Consider the following 22,292-nt stretch of genomic DNA (forward strand, 5'->3'; position numbering starts at 1 on the left):
AAAAAAATTACTCTGTCAGATTGCTATAGAAGTTTCTAAGTTCTTGCTTTCCACTGTTCCACATACCCCACCCTGCATTGGTAAACATCATTCACAGACAGGCCCCAGTGTCACTGGTGTGGGGCAGGGGGCGGGTGGTGTGAATGCTCAGGGAGGAGCCGGTCCATGGGGATGAGTGGCAGGGCTGGCTCCTTCCTGCTCCCCATCATCAGTGTCTCCTTCACGAGCTGTCCTGTCTTTGACTTGACTCTTTATAAGGGGCCAGCCTGTTTATAGAGGGCATGGCAAGGCTTGGCTTCTGCAAGTGCTTCCTGATGGACCAGCGAGGACCCCGGGGCTTCTAGATGGGCTGGCATGTGCTTCCCAGGCTGGCAGATGAAGAAGTGAAGGGGAGGGGCCCTGATGTCTTCTGGACACGGACTGGACCAGTGATGGGAGGGATGGGGAGGAAGCCAAAGAGGCTGGGGAAGAGGAAGGTCAGGTGGGGGATGGGAAGGAAGAGAAGGCCTGGGGAAGCCAGGAAATGCTAGCGAGGGTTGTCTTAGCAGTTCTCTGGGCCCTCTGTCTCATCCAGTGATGTTTCCAAAGGCGAGTGGATGGAGGTACTCCCATGAAGTGTCTTTTGGAGGCAGACCAGGCTTTCTAAACTTTAACGTGCACACCACAGCTTACAGATCAGGTCTGGGGCTGAGTCTGAGCGGCTGCCTTTCTTTCTTTAAAGATTTTATTTATTTATGTGACAGAGAGACAGCCAGCGAGAGAGGGAACACAGCAGGGGAGTGTGAGAGGAAGAAGCAGGCTCCCAGCAGAGGAGCCCGATGTGGGACTTGATCCCGGAATGCCGGATCACGCCCTGAGCTGAAGGCAGACGCTTAACTGCGCCACCCAGGCGCCCTGAGCAGCTGCCTTTCTATTAAGCTCAAGGATGAACGCTGGCTGTGGGCAGCTCAGGGGCACCTGAGCAGGGGCTCTGGGTGGAGGGGACGTGGGCTTCTTCCCAGGACTGGTGGGTGGGGTCGGTGACATCCAGCAGCGTGACTGGGACCTCACTCTGATTAGGGGGCAGGGGCCTGCAGGGAGCCAGGGCTGGGAGGAGGGCCTCTTTGTTACTAGAACTAAACTTTCAGAGTCAAGGAGTATGGACTCAGCAAGCAAACCAACCATGAGGCACTATGAGTGATCGGCATTGGTGAATAATATGACACAAATTGATACACTTCTGCGAACAAACAGATTCTACAAGCCTGTGTCTTGGTAAACACGTGAGGAATAACCACGTCTTCTGATCTAGTCCACAAACGGGGGTTTTGGGCAAGCCTCCTTTCCAGCAACTTTGGTAACCTGGTCACCTGGAAGGGGTCTGAGCAGAAATGGGTTGCATGGGAGGCAGGGATCTCAGAGCCTGGCGGGGGGCCGCTCTGGGGGTAGGAATTCTGTGATATTATCTGGGCCAGGCCTTTCCCCCGGACTCTCGGTCTCCCCGAGCCTCTGAGAGGTCCTCAGCCCTGTGGTCACTCCGGGGCCCCAGCCACAGCTTGGAAGCTGGGAATTCTCTACTGGAGCCGCCCAGGCTGGCTTTCTCCTTCAGGGCGAGGCCAAGCACACGCCCGGGGACTGAGGGCCACCGTCGAAAGCCCTTACAAACGTGTAGAGAGAAGGCACTCGAACCCTTCCATTCATGTGCAGGAGGACATCTGTGGCTTCCGTGTCCAGTCCACTGCTTGGAACTCACGTGTGAGCGGGATACCCCTGCCCACGTGTTCCTGTCTTCCGCTCAGAGGGCGGCCCGGAGGTCATTCAGGTGTTACTTGAGTCTCCTCGGGACCCTGGCCAGGACGCCCGGCTCCCTCGCTGCTGGGCTCAGGGATTGGGGACCTACAGAAGGGGCTGGGGTCTCCGCTGGCCTCCTGGGGAGCACTGGAGGCCACGGGTGGGTGGTGTTGGGGGGATGCCATCAGTAGTAGAGGACCTCCTCAAAGTTACCAAGGGGAGCTTTGTGGGTCCTGCTTCTTGTCTTCAGTCCCCTGTCTGGAACCTCACCGCACCGCGAGCATTTCACCTCGGTGTAGATGACAGAAGCGTCCTGTGGGAGAGTCAGGTCAGGACCAGGAGGAAGATGTAACACAGAGAGGGAGGGAAGAGTGGGGGTCCAACTCACCCAGGTCCCTGAGGCTGACTCAGCAGGCCCAGCTGTGGGGGAAAGAGAAACACTTGGGTTCGGGTGCCTGGCTCACCTGTGCACCTGCTGTCCCCCCACCCCAGGGAGTGCTGCTCCCCCTTTCCCTTCTCTGGACCCTCACCTGCCATCCGAGCACAGGTGGAGCCAGGAACCAGGAGGCCTGGGTCTGCGCACTGCACTGCAGCCCAGCGGTGTGACTGCAGGCCAGCCCCTTAGCCCTGGGCCTCAGCCTCCCCAGCCCAGGAGAAGGGAGGCGGGGGTCAACGGGGACCGCCTCACAGGGATGATAGTGAGAAGCAGGAGAAAAGAGAGTGTCGAAGACATCAGACAGCTACCATGCACCAGGCAGTCCTTCAGGTGCGAGGACTGTATTTATTATATTAATCTCACACCAATCCTGCCAAGTAGGGAAGACTAATTCCTTCTCAAATTGGGATGAGAAAACGGAGGCTCAGAGAGGCTAATACTCCCAAGGGTCATATCCGTAAGAAGGGGAACTGTAGGCAAATATCAAATCTTTGCAAGTGTGAAGCATTCTCCCAAGGATAACAGATCCAGCACCCCCTTCCTTTGCATCTTGGAACACAGTGGCCTCTCCTGTCTTTGGATTTCAGGCCCCCTCGCCCTCCCCTCAGGAAAAGCCTGCACCTTGCGGCCCTGCTAGGATTAAAACAGCCACATCTCCTTATTTTGTCCATGAAAACCTCATATTCAGAGTTGGCTTCTTTTTTTCTCTCTGGTGTTTAAGTTCTCATTGTAACTCTGCTCTGGAAGAAACTGGGCCCACAGGTGCTTTCCTACCTGCCACCCATGCTTGGGTCCTGGGGCCCCTGCCCCTGAGTCCAGGAGACTCCCTGTTTGTCCGCTTCCCCTTCATGGCAGAGAGCAGAAACCCTAGGCTGATTCAAACCCATTTTACAGACCAGGAATAGAAATCTCAGCAAAACAAAAACAAAAGGCTTCCTGTGTTTGAATACCTATTACCCACCAGACAATCTTTGAGGTGTCTAGAACCTATGTTCTAGTTCTATTCCTAATAATTTATAATAGTCTTGCAAAGCAGGTGTTATCTCCACTTTATAGATTCGGCTCAGAGAGCTCAAATAACTTGCCCAGTTGCACAGCGAGTACATAGAGTCAGGTTTTGAATTCAGGTCTGACTCAGAAGCTCATACTCTTCCCACGACGCCATGTTGCCTTTCTCTCCGCAGGAGAGAGGACTAGCCTTCCCCGTCCCTGCCGTCTGAGTCTGGTTTCTGTGGCTGGAGCACATGGTCTTCTTGGTTCCTCTCAGAGCTGGGAAGGTCCTGCCGAGACTTATACTCTGGTGCAAAGACCACCTGCATCATTCCTTTCTCTCTTTCCTTTGTTCCTTCACAGTGCTCAGAAAAAGGGTGGCAGTGGTGGTGGTGTGTGGAGATGATGTTGAAGAGAGTCCTTATGGTGGACATAGTGGTGGTGGTGGTGGTGTTGGTGGTGGTGGTGGTGGTAGAGATGATAATGGTAATTGTCGTGGTGGTAAAATGGTAACGTTGACCGTCGTCAACTACCTCAACCCAGGCCCCAAACTTCCCCTTCACATTAGCAAACATGTCAAGTTTGGTTTGAGATCACTCACCTTCACTCTCCTTTGGGACAATAGTCACTGAAGAGTAAATATCATCTTCCTCATTCTCATTCTGCTGAGTGACTGAAAGAAGGAATGAGGCTTGAATAGGACCCACCTGCTCTCCCACCTCAAGACATCAGTGTCCTGAAGACACCTCTGGAGAGAAGCCAATCAGGGGCTCTGTCATGGTGGTAACCGGAAGTGGGAGGCGGCCATTAATACGGGATATCCATCTTAGAGGAAGCTGACTGCCCCCACGGCAGGTTCTAGCAGCTTCACCAACCCTGACATTGTTTAAACTAGAGGTTGGCAAACTTCTGTAACAAAGAGTCAATGTTTTAGGCTTGCTGGCCATTCGTTCTCTGTTGCCACCACTCTGCTCCCTAGTGCGAAAACAGCCATACACAATACATACATAATGTTCTTTACAAAAGTACTTGGTGGACTAGCTTTGGCCCATGGGCCCGAGTTTGCCAACTATTGGTTTAAACGCTCCCTGCCCTCCGTCTGGAGGCCGGGCTTCCCTCCTACTTCCTTGTCCCTCCCCAGCTTCATAGCTCTGGCCCCTCACGCTCTCCCCAGAAGCCATCTACTTCCTTCCCCAATGACTGTTCCCTGAGACGTGGGGCTCGCAGGGCTTCCTTCTCCTTGAGCCCCCTCAGAGTCCCTTCTCCGTCTTCAGGGACAGAGCAGGCATGGTCCTGCTGCGAGTCCTTACCGTTGGCATACAGCTGGTGCTGCTCTCCACCTGGGGCTGGGGGCAGATTCCGGCTTGGAAGGGGCCCTAGGAGACACAGAGGCACGATTCTGAGTTCCCTCAGAGAGCAGGCTGGACAGTGGGGGGTAGAGAGTCTGAGAGAAAGAAAGTCAGTGGAGGCTGCTGGAGGTCTGAGGCTGGTTTGTTTATGAGGGTTAATTCACAGGTCTGGACACGGTTAATTTTTATAGGATGTTTCCTTTGAAAACTACCCTAGAGAGTAGAATGGCCCCATGGGAATCACAAACTGGGAGGAAGCAGGGTCAGAAAGGAGGGGTTACACCCCTGCATGGAGAGGGCCCAGACTCACCAGTCAGGCTGCTTCTCAGAAGAAGGAAAAGCTAGTAACTTCGGCCACACACCATGTGCCAGACGCCGGGCCAGGGAATTCAAGTACCGTGTCTACTTTGCAGCACAGGGCCCGACCCAGCGGCCCGCACGGCGCTGGAGGGCAACAAAGCCTCTCGTCCTAACTCTTCCATGTCTGATATCCTTTGCGACCGTCTTGCAAAGGTTGATACCATGACGTCATAGTATCATCTGTAGGTGAGGTGACTGAGGCTGGGAGAGGGCACTTCTCCAAGGTCACACAAGCCAGGTGGTAGGGACAGAACCTTAACGCAGTTTCATGTGCTTTTTCTCCACTAGCATGTGGCCTCTGTGAAAGCAGGTGCGTCCAGAACTTTAAAAATTAGCTCCTGGGACAGGGATTGGGTCACGTGGACTTTAGAACGCTCGGTTCATGCCTGGTGCCCAAGAAATGTTCTTTAGCTCTGACGGCCAGAAGGCGCCAGGATTGCTGGCAGGGTTGGGGGAAATGTGCTTCCTATAAAACCAGGAGTGCATTTACAGGGACNCAGAACTTTAAAAATTAGCTCCTGGGACAGGGATTGGGTCACGTGGACTTTAGAACGCTCGGTTCATGCCTGCTGCCCAAGAAATGTTCTTTAGCTCTGACGGCCAGAAGGCGCCAGGATTGCTGGCAGGATTGGGGGAAATGTGCTTCCTATAAAACCAGGAGTGCATTTACGGGGACTGCGAGAAGCTCCCGGTTAGGAGACATCCGGTCGTGCTCATTGCTCATTCGCCAGGGCTGTGCTTCTGGGTCTCCACTCACTGCAGAGCTCCGGGAATTCCACGGCCCTCGGCTTTACACGGGGTGTGACAACGGCTGGTGAACGAGCACTGTTTGGCAAACAGTGAGAGCCGCGGGCACGCCTAGGCCAGGGCTACTTTGAAGTGGCCCCTTGCACGACTGTATACAGTACTAGTGACACCAGCGTTGGCCAAACTGCTGTGCAAGGTGCCCTCAGAGACACAGGTGTCGCGTATCTCTGGTGGTGCCATGTGCTTTGTCTGTCGAGGGAGTGGACACGCTATCTGGCGATGGTTAAGAGCCTTCCAGAGCCGGGTGTGAGGAACAAAGCTGTTGACCTACTGTTTTCCTTGTGAAGCTTTGGCAGTGGGCCTGAAGGTGGTTTTCTGTGTGAGATTCTCAAGGTTTTGTGCCTTTGAGTTTCTGAGGTAAGAGGACCAGGACGGCCCCCAGGAGCCCTAGTTTCCTGAGAGACAGGCTCCTTCATACAGTGAGCCCAGCTGCTCCCAGGCTGGTGGGGGCTGGGTGGGGGTGTGGGGTTCTGTGAGAGGCTTCCCCCTCTTGAGGGTCCTGCAGCAGTGACCGCCCCCCACTGTCTTGTCTGGGGCTGCGAGGGAGACAGCTGGGCTGTGTTGCTTTGTCTCTAATGCTCTGACCCAGAGGTGAGGGGCCCGGAACATGGACACGTGTTCCTGAGTCCAGATAAGCGGCTGGGCCTCTAGAAGGAGGCTTTATTGCAGGTGCAGGGGCGCTAGAAGCCGCACACCTTCAGCTCCTGGCCTGCTACTCCAGCTGCCTCCCCATCGAGCTCTGGGCCGGCCTCCATCTTCCTCCTACATACAGGGGTACCCCAAAGCAAGAGTGCGTCCATGGAGCCCTGACTCCAGGCAAGAGCAAAGGTTTGTGGCACACAGACTGCTGAAAGCGAAGAGGAAGCTGGAGGCTGGCCCGAGCCCTAACTGGGGTGTCGACAAGGCAGGGGAGGGAGTCCAGGGCTGGGAAGAGGCCCTTTCAGGCATCCTGGCTGGCGCTCGGGGAGGGACACTTGGACTGCATGACTGGGTGGTCTTTCCCACAGAGTAGTCGGCCCGGCTCCAGAAAAACTCATCACAAACTCCTTCACAGAAGGAATTGCCAACTTGAGTAAGGAACCCAGCTCTGGTGGCCTCCGAGAGCAACCACTTCTTCCCTTGGCAAGTGGAAAAGAACGATACCCCTCACGCGGAGGAGGGGGCATTGATTTGAGTCTCTGTTGGTGGGTTTGAAGGCCTAGGAATAAGCTGGCACCAAAAAGCTTTGGCATTTTAGCCCTTCCCTTAAATGTGGCCTGAGGCGAAGAAAGGTTAGAATAGGAGTAAGTGTCGAGCCCCCCAGGGTGAGAGCCCCCATTCCTGCTTCCTCCTCATGACTGGGCAGGATAGGAGGGTCTGGAATCACGTGGACTGGAGGGAGCATGTACCGAGCCCCACTAGATGCCAGCCCCACACGTCAGGGATCGGGTGTCTGTCACCCCCTTAGCTGAAACCCTCACACTAACCCCAAGAGGGAGACACGTGGTGACTCCTACAGGGAATGGCCAAGGTCGCAGAATTACGAGACAACAGTGTTGGGTGCAGGCCCTTGATCCGTTCTCTCTGCCACATTTCCTGTCTGACGAGTGAACCTCCCCCGAGCACCGCTCAGGCCCAGCCCAGGACAAGGTGGGGGCGCTCCTGAGCTCGCAGGCCCGCACGGGGGTGCCCCTTCCTCCTCTCCCCTCTGCTCAGCAGAGCTCTGGTCTGACCAAGTGTTGGCGGCCTGGGTTTTCCTGGCATGTTCTTCAGCCACAGATGGTCTTTCAAGCATGAAGGACTCTGACATGCATTGCGTTTGGCTGTAATCGTCCCTCCATTCAGGCCCAAGCGTGCGGTCGTGTGTTTGTCCACATCTCTGAGCGTGGTGGGGGTGTGAGACAGTGTGTCTGTGTGTTTTGGAAGCTGTAAGTGTCCCTCCATGGCCTCCTTTGTGTGACATGTGAAGAGAAGTCCCTCCTTCCACCTGACGCCCCAAGAGGAAGCAGCTGGTCCCCTCAGACACTGGCTCTCCAAAGGCTAGGCAGTGCCTGGCACAGGGACTCGGCCACTAAGAAAGTCAAAAAGGCTACTGACCAGGTTTTCTCCAGGGTCTGAAGTAAGCCACAAGCGCGGTGGCGATGACCAGCACACCCAGCAGGCTCGCAGACAGACAAGGAACCAGCCAGTGGCTGCTGGTGAGGGCGGACAAGCCCCGAGGACCTGGGGGGTGAAGTTGGGGTGACCATGAGTGTTGAGGATGAAATTCAGAAATGTTCCCCAGGTGGGCACGGAGGGGGCAGAATGGCTGGCATCAGGGGGAAACGTGTGGCCTAAAGGAGGCTGGTAGGTGGAATGAGGGATGGTCCAGGGGCTGCCAGCACGGACGGGCAACAGCACTGAGGACCATGTGCTGCACCCCCTGCACCGGCTCGCGTGCTTCCCTCCGGGTTCAGGGGACAGATACCCCACACAGGGTCCGTGCTCGTTCATGCAGTGCAGGCTGTGGTTGGGGGGTACAGAGAGGGGTGAGACCTGACCCTTGCCAGCTTGCTGGGGCTCAGAGCCCGGGTGGGGGACAAGACGTACCATCCAGGGACAGTGTCGTGGGCTCACTTGTCTCTTTGGAGACACTGTTCTCAGCCTGGCAGGAGTAGTTCCCAGCTTCCTGCTCTGACGTCACAGTGAAGGGGAAGGAGACGGCTCCTCCATGGGGAGCACAGTGGTTCTCCAGGATCTTCCCATCCAGGTAGAACGAGTACAGGATTGGAGGGGAGCCACTCTGGGTCTCACAGAGGAGCTCCACCGTGTCCCCCACAGCAAGGCCAGTGGATCTGGGTCTCAGGGTGAGCAGAGGCTGAGACACAGGCGCTGGGGCAGCACATGGGGTGGGACCTTCAGCTACACTACCCAGGCTCCTGGCACCTCCTCCCTGGGGGACCCCTCCCCACGGGTCCAGGGGTCCCATTTCCTGAAGCCCGGATCCCTGGGAGTGTCTCCCCTCCCTCCCCACTTACCTTGCACCCTCACCTCCAGCTGGGGGCTCTGTTTCTGGACCCTGCTGCCCTCATGGGTGGCCTGGCACCAGTAAAGCCCAGAGGTGCCCTCCTGGGCTCCTGGGAGGCAGAGCTCTGAGTGGGGGCCCCAGTTCTGCAAGGTGTGGCCATCTTTGTGGAAGGAGAAGAGGAGCCTCGAGGCCGACCTCTGGGGGTGCAGCTCCGTCTGGCATCTCAGGGTAAGTGGGCTCCCCTCACGGAGCTCGGGAGAAGGGACAGCGCTCAACACTGGAGGCGGGAACAGTTCTGGGGAGAAGCAGGCCCAGGCTCAGGGGAGACTCCTGAACCGTAAGTCCCCAGAGGTGGGGGTCTAAGCTAGGGCACATCCCGGGCCACAGCTCCGTGCCCCATGGGAGACACTGTCATTGTCCCCCAGGACGCACCCCTCATCCCATGACTACAGCCCCAGCCCTTCTGGAATCCTGAGCCAGAGCCGGAGGGCCTTGTAGGACATCTGGTCCCCNTCTGGAATCCTGAGCCAGAGCCAGAGGGCCTTGTAGGGCATCTGGTCCCCAGAGGGGAAGGGTCTGGCCCAGGGTCTCTGGGACCACGTGGCAGGGCTGGTTCAGGGTGCTTCGGCGGCCCAGGGCATCCCCCCCTCCTTCCCCGGTCTCCAGACGTGCCCCACAGGGGCCGGGCATCTGGACAGCATGGTGGACATCTCAGAGCTCTATGGTTGGCCCGGCATCAGGGGCAGCCAGAGGGAGGGCTGCTGCCCAGGGAGCTGTTGACCTCTAGAGACCAGATTCCTGAGCAGCACCCTAGCCCCACCTCCCCCATCCCCCAAAGCTGGGGACTCACCTTGGACTTGAACTGTGGTCATCTCTGACCTTTGTGTGCCCAAGTGTGGGATGAAGGTCATCTTCCCAGCGCAGCTGTACTGGCCGCTGCTTTTCAGTGTCGCTGTCCCCATAGGCAGAAACCATTTGGCCTTCGGGTTATGGAGTAATTTTCTGTCTTTGTAGAACTGGACCTGGGACAGGGCTGTGTTCTTCCATCCTTGGCATTGCAATGTCAGGGTGTCGCCCTCAAACACAGGGTTTGGCCAGGTTCGGAGGTAAAGCCAGCCTGTGAGGCACAGGACCGGGGTCACCCTGGAGCCGCATGTCCCCTCAACCCGTTTTCTCCCTCCGTCCCCCAGCCTCAGGCCTCCCCTGGGGATAGAGGTTCCTGGACAACACCTGTGTGGCTGCCCCACCCCCCAGGCCTTTGTGCCAGACCTGGCCGGGCCCCTGCTTTCCTTTCCCCTCCTTCCTCCCTCCTTCCTCTTCCCTGCCTTTTTCTCTATTCCTCTCCCCTCCCCTCCCCTGCTCTCCTTGCGCTTTCTCTCTGGTCTTCGTCCCTCGTTCCTCCTCCTCGGCTCCTTTCGCACTGCCCTTCCACCGTCGCCAAGCTTGGGTCGAGTTGAATTCCTTCCATCTTTGTTTTACCTCCTTCCTCCTGACCCAATTCTCACCCGCCCCCCCCCCCCCCCCCACGAAGGGCTACAGGAAGAGACAGAGGTCAGTGCCATTTCTAAGGGAATAAGATGAGGCCCAGAGCCATTTGCTGGGACTTGAATCACCTAGAATTATCCTCAGCCTGAGACCAGTGGGGTCCCAGGTCTCATTTCTGCCCGGGCATCAGCCAGGACCCCTGAGGATTGGGCCTAGTCTGCTGCTCTGAAGATGTTTCCAGGGGACCCAATAGCCCATCAATTAAGCTTTGGCCCAGAGACATATCTGGAGTTGGAAATCACATAGGTAAGACTCACCGGTTTGCCCCACACAGGGAACTGTAAGAGAATAGAGTGATAGAATTAGGGCAAGTAGCAGAAAGAACTTTTTCACAAAGAGGCCTGTCACCTCAAGAATGGGTGTTCATACCCATTCAATAAACCAACCACCCAACCCCCTCGGCACCTACTCAGCCAGCCCCTCAGCCTGCCAGCCTCCCAGTCCCCCAGACCCCTAGCCACTCAGCCACTCAGCCCCTCAACCCCCCAGTCTGCCAGCCCCCTAGCCCCCCCAGTCAGTCAGCCACCCAGCCACCAAGTTACTCAGCCACTCAACCATCCAGCCACCCAAACACTCAGCCCCTCAGCTCCCCAGCCACTTAGCTTTTATGTTGGACCCACTGCCTAGAATCCTCTGCCCTATCTCAGTTCAAATGTCACACCCTTAGGTCTTTCTGGGACCCCCAGTTGAAGTAATTCTCCTCAATCACTATTACAACACTCCACTGTTTTCTCATCAGAGCGCTTGTCTCTATTTGAAGTTATCTTATTCTTTAAAGTGCCTACTTATCACCTGTCTCCCTCTGTCTAGAATAGAAGCTCCATGAGGGCAGGGACGGTGGGTCTTGGCCATGGTCACATCACCACACCTTGGATCTGTGCCAGGAATGGTCTATGTTTCGGGGCGCCTGGGTGGCGCAGTCGTTAAGCGTCTACCTTCGGCTCAGGGCGTGATCCCGGAGTCCTGGGATCGAGCCCCACATCGGGCTCCTCCCCTGGGAGCCTGCTTCTTCTCCCACTCCCGCTGCCTGTGTTCCCTCTCTCGCTGGCTGTCTCTCTGTCAAATAAATAAATAAAATCTAAAAAAAAAAAAAAGGAAAANTAGTCTGTGTTCAACAAGCCTCTGTTGAATAAACACTCACAGGCTTTCCTTTGTGCCCAGCCACATGGGGTAGGGCACGCGAAGGAGGAGACGGAGAGTGGACCCTTGCACTGGTGGGTCTGAGCGCCCATCTGCACCTGCAGAGCTCAGAGCGTGCAGGCAGACCATGCAGTCTGGTGGCCCGATCTGTCTCCAGAACTCTGGAGAGTCTGGCATGGAAGTGACAGATGAAGGAGGTGAGGAACCACTGAAGGCTGAGGGACCTGGCCTGGCAGCTGGGATCGGCAAGGGAAGGACAAACAGGCCAACGCATCACACATTGTGTTTGCAGGACCTTTTTAGGTGCTGCTAATGCTTCTGTCTTTCTGTCCGCCTATCTATCATCTATCTATCTATCTATCTATCTATCTCTCTATCTATCTATCTATCATCTATCTATCATTTTATTAGTATTTTTAAAGATTTTATTTTTAAGTAATCTCTATACCTAATGAGGGGCTTGAACTCACAATCCTGAGATCAAGAGTCACGTGCTCTACTGACTGAGCCGGCCAGGTGTCCCAAAATATTTTTATGGAATTGACCTAATCAGGCTTTTGCTTTATTGCTTTTTTTTTTTTTAAAGTAAGCTCTACCCCTAACATGGGGTTTGACGTCATGACCCTGAGATCAACAGCCCACATGCTCCATTGACTGGCTCAGAGCAGAATTTTTATTTTTATTTAATTAAAAATAAAATTTTTAAGTAGGCTCCATGCCCAGTGTGGGACCTGAGCTTGTGACTGAGGTTACACAGGCATGAGTAGCCCAAAGGCTGGAGGGGCACAGCTGGACATGAAGTGGTGGAGAGTGTTCTAGACTTTGGGACAAGGGGTGAAGCAACGAGTGGCATAGCGCCAAGCACAGTCAGGCGAGCTGTCCTCAGGCCCTACTGTGTCCTTCACGATGACCGGTCCTAGGTGCTGTGGAGACACCGAGAAATGTGGCAATGGCCTTGGGAGGGGTGGGTGAAGACCTTCTCAACCGGAGGCTTGGGATGTGGCTGTTTGGCGTGTTGATTCACATGTTGTCACCCTCGTTGTCCTCACGGCCTGGGACCCAGACGGAGCCTTTCAGCTTCATTTCTCTGCTCAGCTCACGGCCAGCTCATCCACAGGCTCTCAGTGTGTGCAGAATTATGAGTGTTTCTTGCCATCCCTCCATCTCCCCCGGTCCCATCTAAACACATCTTTTCCCCTGAGCTTGGTGTAGTGGGAAGCAGGCAGGATTTGGAATCACATGACCTGAATTCGACTCGTGAATCCATTTCTTTCTGTGTGAACTTGGACGCACCGTTAGAATCCCAATAGCCTTCAATTCCTGATTCTGTCTCTATGACAGGAAGCGTGACAGTCATTGCTTCCTTACAGAGTGGTTGCATATAGTGACCCACTCCCTGGAAACGTGGTTACTGAATTCACTGAAAAAAGAAAGAAGGCCTGACCTCAGAGTGACTAAAACCTTGCAATGTAGTGATGCCCCTCTTCCTTTCCCCTCTTTACCGGAAAAACACCTCTGCAGCTTCAAAGTGATGAGTAAACAGGGCTGAGGGCACAGAAGCGTACAAGAGAGGAGGCATCCAGAGAGCAGAGAGACCCTTCAGAGGAACTCGTGTCCNTGTAGTGATGCCCCTCTTCCTTTCCCCTCTTTACCGGAAAAACACCTCTGCAGTGATGAGTAAACAGGGCTGAGGGCACAGAAGCGTACAAGAGAGGAGGCATCCAGAGAGCAGAGAGACCCTTCAGAGGAACTCGTGTCCCCAGGCCCCGATGAGCTGCTGTCCTGCGCCATGAGACCTGGGAGCTGTGCCTGCAGACCCGGTGTCTGTGAGGAAGACAGCTGGCCGCGGGGTGCACAAGGGGCGGCGGCTGGGTTACAGCACTTCCTACAAAGGGGGCCACGGACCCCAGTTTGGTGGCGGTAGATGAGGTGGTGACACAGCCATTGCATAAGGTGCACAACAGAGTCCCAGACAAGGGAGGCCACAGCCTGGCCGACCTTGGCTCTGGTCAGGCCGTGGTAGGGAGAGGCGAAGGCCCAGCTCCTGGCCCACTGACCACGTGCATCAGACCAAGCAGACCAGGGCCAAGAAACCGTTCCCCACTCAAGGGGTCGGGAGATACTTATCTGAGAAAGACACAGTGGAGTAGGGACACAGTAGTCTTCAAATATTCGATGGGCAAAGCTTACAAGAGGGGGAGAGACTTCAGGCAGGAGTGGTACTAATTCATGGGAATGAGAGAGACCAGGGAAGCAGGTCTCAGCAAAGCAGGAAGGACTAGCTCACGACAGCTCTAGCTCATTGGACGTGCTGCTTTGCCAAGCTGCGGCTCCCGCGTGCTGGGGTGGCGGTGCTGTGGGAGCCCTGAGACACTCGTCATGGGCGTTGTGTGTGTCAACAGAGGGTGGGTTCCAGTCCCAGCACTGAACTTGGCTAATGCTCGGCTCAGAAGAAAATTAAGGTTCATCTCTTAAACTTCAAATACACCTTCCGTGTACGGCCGTGTACCAGCACGTTCAGCGTCAGGGCCCCGGGCCTCTCGAATCCCTGATGGTCAATAGTAGTAATAGGCACCATTTGTTGTGTGATCATGCCCCACCAGGCACTTGAAATGAATTTTATTTTCCAGTCTTACTTGATTAGAACCCAACCACAGCCCTGCTGGAGGTATCATGGTGGGATGGAGAAAGCTCCAAGTGGACTTGGGTTTGCATCTCTGTTTTGCTCTTGTTAGCAGGGTAATTCTATGCAAGTTTCATAACTTTTTGAACTTCAGTATCCTCAATTGTTTAATAGGATCAAAAAAATACCCCCCCCATGATTCTAAAGGTTAGATGAGATACAGTACGTGCTACAAAGCAGGCCTTCAGGGCTTCCTTCTNGGTTTCATAACTTTTTGAACCTCAGTATCCTCAATTGTTTAATAGGGTCAAAAAAATACCCCCCCCCATGATTCTAAAGGTTAGATGAGATACAGTACGTGCTACAAAGCAGGCCTTCAGGGCTTCCTTCTTTGTCTCTGCCCACATGTAAGAGGAAATAGCAGGTCTGAACTTACGGTAACTCTGTTCCTCCACAACTAGCCCTGGGGTCCCAGCATCTTAGGCTGGTTTTCTGGGGTCCCCAAGCATCGAGTGTGACTCCATCATGCCTGGGACCTCTACCACCCTGTCCCCTAGTCAGCCAGTTTTTAACTCTCTCTTTCTTCTTCATTTGCTCTCTCCCATCCAGATCATGGGTCCCAAGTTGGAAAGTGCTTGGACTGTGACCATTCAAGTCCATCAAAGTCTGGTCCTTTCATAAGGTAGTGATTTGCCCTTGAAAGCCTTTCCTCTGGAGTATATCCAGGCACTAGGCCTTCCTGCCCCTGCCCCTGGTATGACCATTAGACTTTTTCACTTGTCCAAATGGTCATTCATAAACGCACAGGGCAACGGTCTTGTGGGGGAAGGAAGAACACCAAGTGGGACAAGGGTTTTCCTCACAGGGTCAAATGCCCACAAACTCTGTCCAGGAAAAGATCAGATTTAGGAGTGGTTTTGCTCTTCTGGTTCAATGAAAACAAACAAATAAGCAAACTACTGGGACCAAGTTTAAAACAAAAAATAAATCAACACAGAAATTGTGAAGCGAAGTAGAATATATGCCCAGACTTGTTCCTTCTAAGTGTAGCAGGTAATAGTGGCTGAGACTGAGTCGAGTCTGGGGGGCCTAGTGACCCTCTCCCCACCCCATAATACCTTACTATCGGAGGAGCAGGCTCTCCATCCCTGGCATGGGTGACTGTCCCCTGGGGAGGTGCGTCAAGCAGAGAGACACAGATCTGGGAGAATGGATTTGATCCTTCAAACCATCCCCAAGGACCAGTCAGACCCAAAACAGACCCTCCTCCTCATCCCCAAGGGAAAGAGGATGTAAGCAGAAGGGGGATGGCCAGTTTGTAAAGGGTCAGAGCAAAGCCTCTTGACCAGATGAGAAGCCTGGTCATCGTTGACTGCTTCTAAGAAAACACTGAGGCTTCTTAACAGCATATCATTTTGTAAAAGCCCATTTCCTATTGCTGAGCAAGATGTGCAGAGCTGCCTTTTCCCATTTCCCTGATCGCTCCAGCCCACTCCCCACCCAAAGCCTCCTTTCCTTCTATAACTTCGTTTTCCTTTTTGAGACAGCCTGATGGGTAATTTAATCTTATTTGACGGGGTAAACATGTCATTGGGCCTCAGAATGTGATTTTCTGTCTCCCTAATTTAGCTCTGATGCATTGAAGGCCTGCCCTCCCAAGGACCAAGGAAAATGGGATGGGAAACATCAGGGAGGCCCCCACCACACCACATCTCTGTCAAGGACAGCCATGTGCACACACTCGTTTCAAACTCCAGCCATAAAACCCACTTGAACCCAGAAAGGTGAAATTAGAAGTCCCATAAGTGACTTACAGTCTTTGTGCCCAAGAAGAAAAGCTCACGCTCAGTGACTTACCGAAGAACAGCACAATCCTGCAGAGCAGCATGAGGTCTGGCCTGGCACAGAGGAGGGACATAGATCCAGCTGCAGGCAGATGCAAAGTCAGGGTGGAGGGGAGAGCATCTAAGCCGCAGGCCTAGGGGTGGGTGAGTGACCCCTATGATGTAGGTGGTGTTACTGCTTCATGCACTAAATAGAGGAAGTGGGGAAGGAACTTTAAAAGTTCAAATTAGTATTTCCTCTTTGATTGAAGGGGTATAATATAAGTGAACTTTCTTCACCGTGATGCAAGGAGTCAGGTCATTTACTAGTAAGCACTTTTGAACACTCTCTGTGGCTTTGAAAAGCTCATGCTAATAAACTAAGATGCGACAAGGCTATGGAAAGATCCAGAAGCTGCCAGAATTTGTGATTTCAACATCATTTAGCTTGGAAGGCAGCAGAGTTCTGCAAACCCTAAGATGATCCATCCCCCACCCTGAGTGACCTCGATTTCTCCAAGTTTCCCTCCTATCTAAGGAGAAATGTGTCTGTACAATGCAATGAGGTGGAAAAGTGCAACCCTGAAAATGGTACATAGGACCATCAGTTCAGGAGGAACTCACGGATTGGTGAGGTGGGAGTAGAATGGGCTGGAGTTTCTGAATCTGAGGTTTTAAGACTCTCAGGTTATTATTTTGAAAACTATTCCTTTAAATGTACCAGTAAGAGAGTAAACAGGCAAGCCACAGGGTGACAAGAAATTTTCCATACACATGGCTGAGAAAGGACCCATAGCCAGAATATAAGACTTTCTAGAAGTCAGTAAGAAAAAGACAGACAACCCATTGGAAAAATGGGCAAAATAATTGAATAGGTAATTTACAAAAGCAGATCTCCAAGTGCCAAATGAACATAGACAAAGAAGCTTGACTTCATAAATCACTATGGAAATGCAAATTTAAACTAAATGAAACACCACTACATCCCCCATGAGAAAGGCTAAAACTATCAAGAGAGACAGGCAAATGTTGGTGAGGATGTAAAGCAGCTAGAATGCTTGTACACCTCCAGTGAGAGTGTAAATTGGTACAACCACTTTGGAAAACTGCATGACAAAATCTAAATGAATCATAAAAATACCTGATGACCCAGCATTTTCACTCCTGGGTACATGCCGAACATAAATACATTTATATTGGCACCAAAAGACATACACAAGAATGTTCATAGCAGCATCACTTTTAACAGATAGAATCTGGAAACGACTTAATAAGCCCTCAACAGAGAAGGAGGCCACATACCCTCACCTCCTTTGAGGACAGAATATGGGAGTTTAAACTGAAGCACGGAGGGTAAAACACCAGGAAGCACTTTCTGACAGTAAAGTTTTTCCTGAAAGTCTTTAGGTGAGAAGTTCCATACAGTCTGGGAAGAAGTCAATGTGCTTATTGCCAAAGACAGGAATGGAGAGTGTGAACTTTCTGACCTTTTGTGCCCTAGATTCCCTGATTCTCTGGAAGTGGGAAAACAATCTGACACTGGCAGGCACGTCTGATGTGACTCTGTTGATTGGGAGAGAGGTGAACATGGTGGATATCTTAACCACTCACATTAAGATGTTAACATTTGTACATTTTCCCCTATTGTTTTCTTTCCAACAGATCTCTTGACTTGAGTTGTGTATGCGTTTGCTCAGCTGCAGGTCCAGAGTGTGGGGCAGCAGCTCTGCAAGGCTGCAGCTAAGGTAGAGACGGGTCAACCGCAAATGGTCTAGCTTGCAAGCACTTATTGTGCTTTGCGTGCAGAACAGTTGAAGCTTCTACCCTAGCTGCTTCTACTTTCACCAGGTTTTGGCTGCTTGGGTGTGTGAACTCTTCTTGACTTCTCACTCTACCCCGGAACAGTGAGATGTTGCTGCATTTTTAAAGGCGTTAGTGGAATTGGCTCTCTGAGCTGAGCTGGCTGCATACCATTCCGTTGGGGAGGAAGGTGACCTTAGGGGCTGCTGATAGGTTGGGAATCTTCCAGCACCCAGGCTGATCTTGAACCGAGATGGAGATGGGTTGGGATAGGAGTCAAACCCATAATACTAAAACTCTAAGGAAAATTCAGGGCTAGAAGGAGGTGGGAAGGATAATGGTAGGGGGAGAATTCTCATCTAGATGGGGTTTGTAGACTTAATAGATACATATAGAGCATTCCATCCCAAAATAGCAGAATACACATTCTTTTCAAGTGGACATGAAACATTTCCCAGGATAGATCACATGTTAGGCCACAAAATAAGTCTCAACAAATTTAATAAGATCGAAATCATTTCAAGAATCTTTTTTGATACTAGAAATCAATTCCAAGAAGAAAACTGGAAAAAACATAAATGTGGAGGCTAAATAACATGTAACTAAACAATCAGTGGGTCAATGAAGAAATCAAAAAGGAAATCAAAATCTATCTTGAGACAAATGAAAATGAAAGCACAGCATCCCAAAATATATGGGATGCAGCAAAAGCAGTCCTAAGAGGGAATTTCATAGCCATAGAGGCCTACTTCAAGAAATAAGGAAAATCTCAAATAAACAATCTAAACTTAACCCAAAGGACCTAGAAAAAGAATAAACAAAGCTCAAAGTTAGTAGAAGGATGGAAATAATAAAGATCAGAGTGGAAATAAATGAATAAGAGACAGAAAAGTAGAAAAGATGAATGAAACTAAGAGCTGATTCTTTGAAAAGAAAATGAAGTAGTTAAATATTTGGCCAGATTCATCAAGAAAAAGAGAGAGGGGCCAAATAAATAGAATCAGAAATTAAAGAGAAGTCACACCTGATGCCACAGAAGTACAAAGGATTGTAAGAAACTACTACAAACAATTACATGCCAACAAATGGGACAATCTAGAAGAAATGGATAAATTTCCTGGAAAAATATAATTCTTCCAAGACTGAATCATGAAGAAATAGAAAATGTGAACAGACTGATTACTAGTAAGGAGATTGAATCAGTAATCAAAAAACTTCCAACAAATAAAAGTTCAGGACAAGAAGGCTTCACGGGTGAATTCTACTGCACATTAAAAGAAGAATTAATACCTATTTTTCTCAAACTATTCTAAAAAGTTGAAGAGGAAGGAAGACTTCCAAACTCATTTTATGAGGACAGCACTACCTAGATACCAAAATCAGAGAAAGGCACCACACACACACATACACATACTATAGGCCAACATCTCTGATGAATACTGATACAAAAATTCTCAACAAAATATCAGCCAATCAAATTCGACAACATATTAAAAGGGTCACACACCATGATCAAGTGGGACTTATTCCAGGGATGTAAGGATGGTTCAAGACACACAAATCAATCACCATGATACACCACATTAACAAAATGAAAGATAAAAATCATTATCACCTCAATAGATGCAGAAAAAGCATTTGATAAAATTCAACATCCTTTTATGATAAAAAATCTCAACAAGGGAGGCATAGAGTGAAAATACCTCAAAACAATAAAAGCCATTTATAACTAACCCACAGCTAACATCATACTCAATAGTAAAAAGCTGAAAGCCTTTCTTCTAAGATCAGAAACAAGACAAGGATGCCCATTCTCACCGTTTTTTCCTAAGATTTATTTATTTATTTGAAAGAGTGGGGAAGGGGGAGACAGGGAGAGGGAGAGAAAGTCTCCAGTAGACTCTGCACTGAGTGTGGAGCTTGATACAGGGCTGGGTCTTACAACCTGAGATCATGACCTGAGCCAAAACCAAGAGTCAGATGCTGAACTGACTGCGCCACCCAGTCACCCCCATTTTCACCATTTTTACTCAACATGTTATTGGAAGTCCTAGTAATAGCTATCAGACCAAGACGAAGAAATGAAAGGCATCCAAATTAGAAAAGAAGTAAAACTGTCACTATTTGCAGACATGATACTATATATAGAAAACCCTAAAGACTCCACCAAAAAACTATTAGAATAAGCGAATTCAGTAAGGTTGCAGAATACAAAAATAATATACACAAATCTGTTGCATTCCAAACACTAATAACGAACTATCAGAAAGAGAAATTAAGAAAATAATCCCATTTACAATTGCTTCAAAAAGAATAAAATACATAGGAATACAATTAACCAAGGAGACCTTTGCACTGCAGATTATAAGACATTGATGAAAGAAATTGAAAAGACACAAATAAATGGAAAGGTGTCTCGTGCTCGTGGATTAAAGGGATTAATATTGTTAAAATGTCTATACTCCCCAAAGCAATCTACAGATTCAATGCAATCTCTATCAAAATACCAATGGCATTTTTCACAGAACCAGAAAAAATAATCCTAAAAATTGTATAGAATCACAAAAGTCCCCCAGTAGCCAAAGCAATCTTGAGGCAGAACAAAGTGGAAGATATTATGCTCACTGACTTCAAATGATACTACAAACCTATAGTAATCAGAGAGAGAGAGAGAGAGAGAGAGAGAGGAGAGGGGCAGAGGGTGAGGAACAGGAGAGATGCAGGCCCATCACTGAGCTGGGAGCCCAGTGCAGGGCTCAATCCCAGGACCCTGAGCTCGTGACCTGAGCCGAAATCCAGAGTCAGATACTTAATTGATCTGAGCCACCCAGGAGCCCCTATCGATATATTTTTGAATGTGTCTCCTCAGGCCAGGGAAAAAACCCCAAAACAAACAAATGGAACCACATCAAGCTAAAAAGCCTCTGCACAAAACAGGAAACCCTCAACAACATGAAAAGGCAACCTACTGGGAGATGATACTTGGAAATGATATGACTGATAAGTGGTTAATATGCAACATATGTAAAGAACTCATACAACTCAGGGCGCCTGGGGGGCTCAGTTGGTGCAGCGTCTGCCTTTAGCTCAGGTCGTGATCCCAGGGTCCTGGGATGGAGCCCCGCATCAGGCTCCCTGCTCAGCAGGGAGCCTGCTTCTCCTCTTCTCCCTCTCCTTCTGTCTACTACTCTTCCTACTTGTGCCCTCTCTCTCTCTCTCTTAAATATATAAATAAAATCTTAAAAAAAAACGCATACAACTCAATATATAAAAGGTACGAACAATCTAAAAAATGGGCTGAGGATCTGAACAGATGTTTCTTCAAAGAAGACATGCAGATGGCCAACAGACACAGGAAGAGATGCTCAGCATCACTCAGCATCAGGCAAATGCAAATCAGAACCGCAGTGAGATATCAGCTCACACCTGGTTGGAAGGGCCTTATCAAAAAGACACATGTTGGCAGGGCACCTGGGTGGCTCAGTAGGTTAAGCGTCTGCCTTCAGCTCAGGTCATGATCCCAGGGTCCTGGGATCAAGCCCCACATCTAGCTCCTTGCTCAGCAGGGAGTCTGCTTCTCCCTCTTGCCTGCTCTGCTCTGCTTACTCTTAGTCCCTCTTGCAAATAAATAAATAAATAAAATCTTAAAAAAAAAGAGGAAAAAAAAAGACACATGTTGGCAAGAATGTGGAGAAAAGGAAACCATGCACTGTTGGTGGGAAGGCAAAAGGGTGGATATGGAAAACAGTATTGAGGTTCCTCAAAAAATTAAAAAGAGAAATACCATACAATCGAGCTTCTGGATATTTATCTGGAGAATACAAACACATCAATTTGAGCAGATATATGTACCCCTATGTTCATTGCAGCATTATTTACAAAAGCCAAACTATTGGAAGCAGCCTAAGTGTCTTGATAGATAAATGGATAAAGAAGATGTGATATATATATATATATATATATATATATATATATATATAATGGAATATTACTCAAGCCATAAAAAGAATGAAATTTTGCCATTTTTGACAACATGGATGGACCCAGAGGGTATCCTGCTAAGTGAAATAAGTCAGACAGAGAAAGACACATGCAGTATGATTTCACTTACATTTGAAATCTAAAAACCAAAACAAATGAACAACAACGACCTAAAACAGAAAAAACCCATAAATACAGAGAACGATCTGGCGGCTGCCAGGGGAGGAGGGTGGGGGATGGGCAAACTAGAGGGAGGAGATTAAAGGTACGAACTTGAAGTGATGAAGTAAGTACGACGGGGGTTACAATGTACAGCATTGGGGATGTAGTTAATAATATGTAACTACTTGGTGCAGTGACCACAGACGGTAGCTAATTTATCCTGGCGATCTATCCTTCATAACGTATATAACTGAGGACTCCCTATGTTGTACAGCTGAAATGAATATAATATTGCATGACAACTACACTTCAATTAAAAAAAAAGGGGGGGTGCATAAAACCCAGGTGTCCCCAGCTGTCAGGGGCAGCTGTGAGGGACAGTGGCTGTGGGGGACCAGGAATCAGTCCTACTTGCACGAGGTAGAGGGGAGAGCACAGCAGCTGGGACGAGGGGCAGCTCTGGGCGTGGGGACAGCCTGGTGGACCCCAGAGCTGCCTGTCTGGGCTTCAGTCCTGGCTC

General features: G+C 50.5%; 1 protein-coding gene across 3 annotated transcripts in view; it reads right to left on the bottom strand.

Annotated features, from left to right (window-relative positions):
* FCRL6 (Fc receptor like 6) overlaps positions 1 to 22,292 on the bottom strand; it is a 32,130-nt gene continuing 9,838 nt past the window's right edge. Inside the window, exons 2-11 of one of the 3 annotated variants that reach the window (XM_011217660.3) lie at positions 15,864 to 15,932; positions 10,501 to 10,521; positions 9,549 to 9,815; positions 8,709 to 8,993; positions 8,281 to 8,562; positions 7,789 to 7,914; positions 4,507 to 4,572; positions 3,798 to 3,869; positions 2,159 to 2,190; positions 1 to 2,083 (exon numbers count right to left, since the gene is read on the bottom strand). In XM_011217660.3, coding sequence (XP_011215962.2) covers positions 1,955 to 2,083; positions 2,159 to 2,190; positions 3,798 to 3,869; positions 4,507 to 4,572; positions 7,789 to 7,914; positions 8,281 to 8,562; positions 8,709 to 8,993; positions 9,549 to 9,815; positions 10,501 to 10,521; positions 15,864 to 15,924 — 1,341 coding nt within the window. In that variant the 5' untranslated portion in view covers positions 15,925 to 15,932 and the 3' untranslated portion in view covers positions 1 to 1,954. Of the gene's footprint in view, positions 2,084 to 2,158; positions 2,191 to 2,210; positions 3,617 to 3,797; positions 3,870 to 4,506; positions 4,573 to 7,788; positions 7,915 to 8,280; positions 8,563 to 8,708; positions 8,994 to 9,548; positions 9,816 to 10,500; positions 10,522 to 15,863; positions 16,012 to 22,292 lie in introns of those variants that run through there. The other 2 variants (XM_034667315.1, XM_034667314.1) reach the window with 2 other exon arrangements.

Source organism: Ailuropoda melanoleuca, chromosome 8, assembly GCF_002007445.2.
Source record: "Ailuropoda melanoleuca isolate Jingjing chromosome 8, ASM200744v2, whole genome shotgun sequence".
Lineage (NCBI taxonomy): Eukaryota > Metazoa > Chordata > Mammalia > Carnivora > Ursidae > Ailuropoda > Ailuropoda melanoleuca.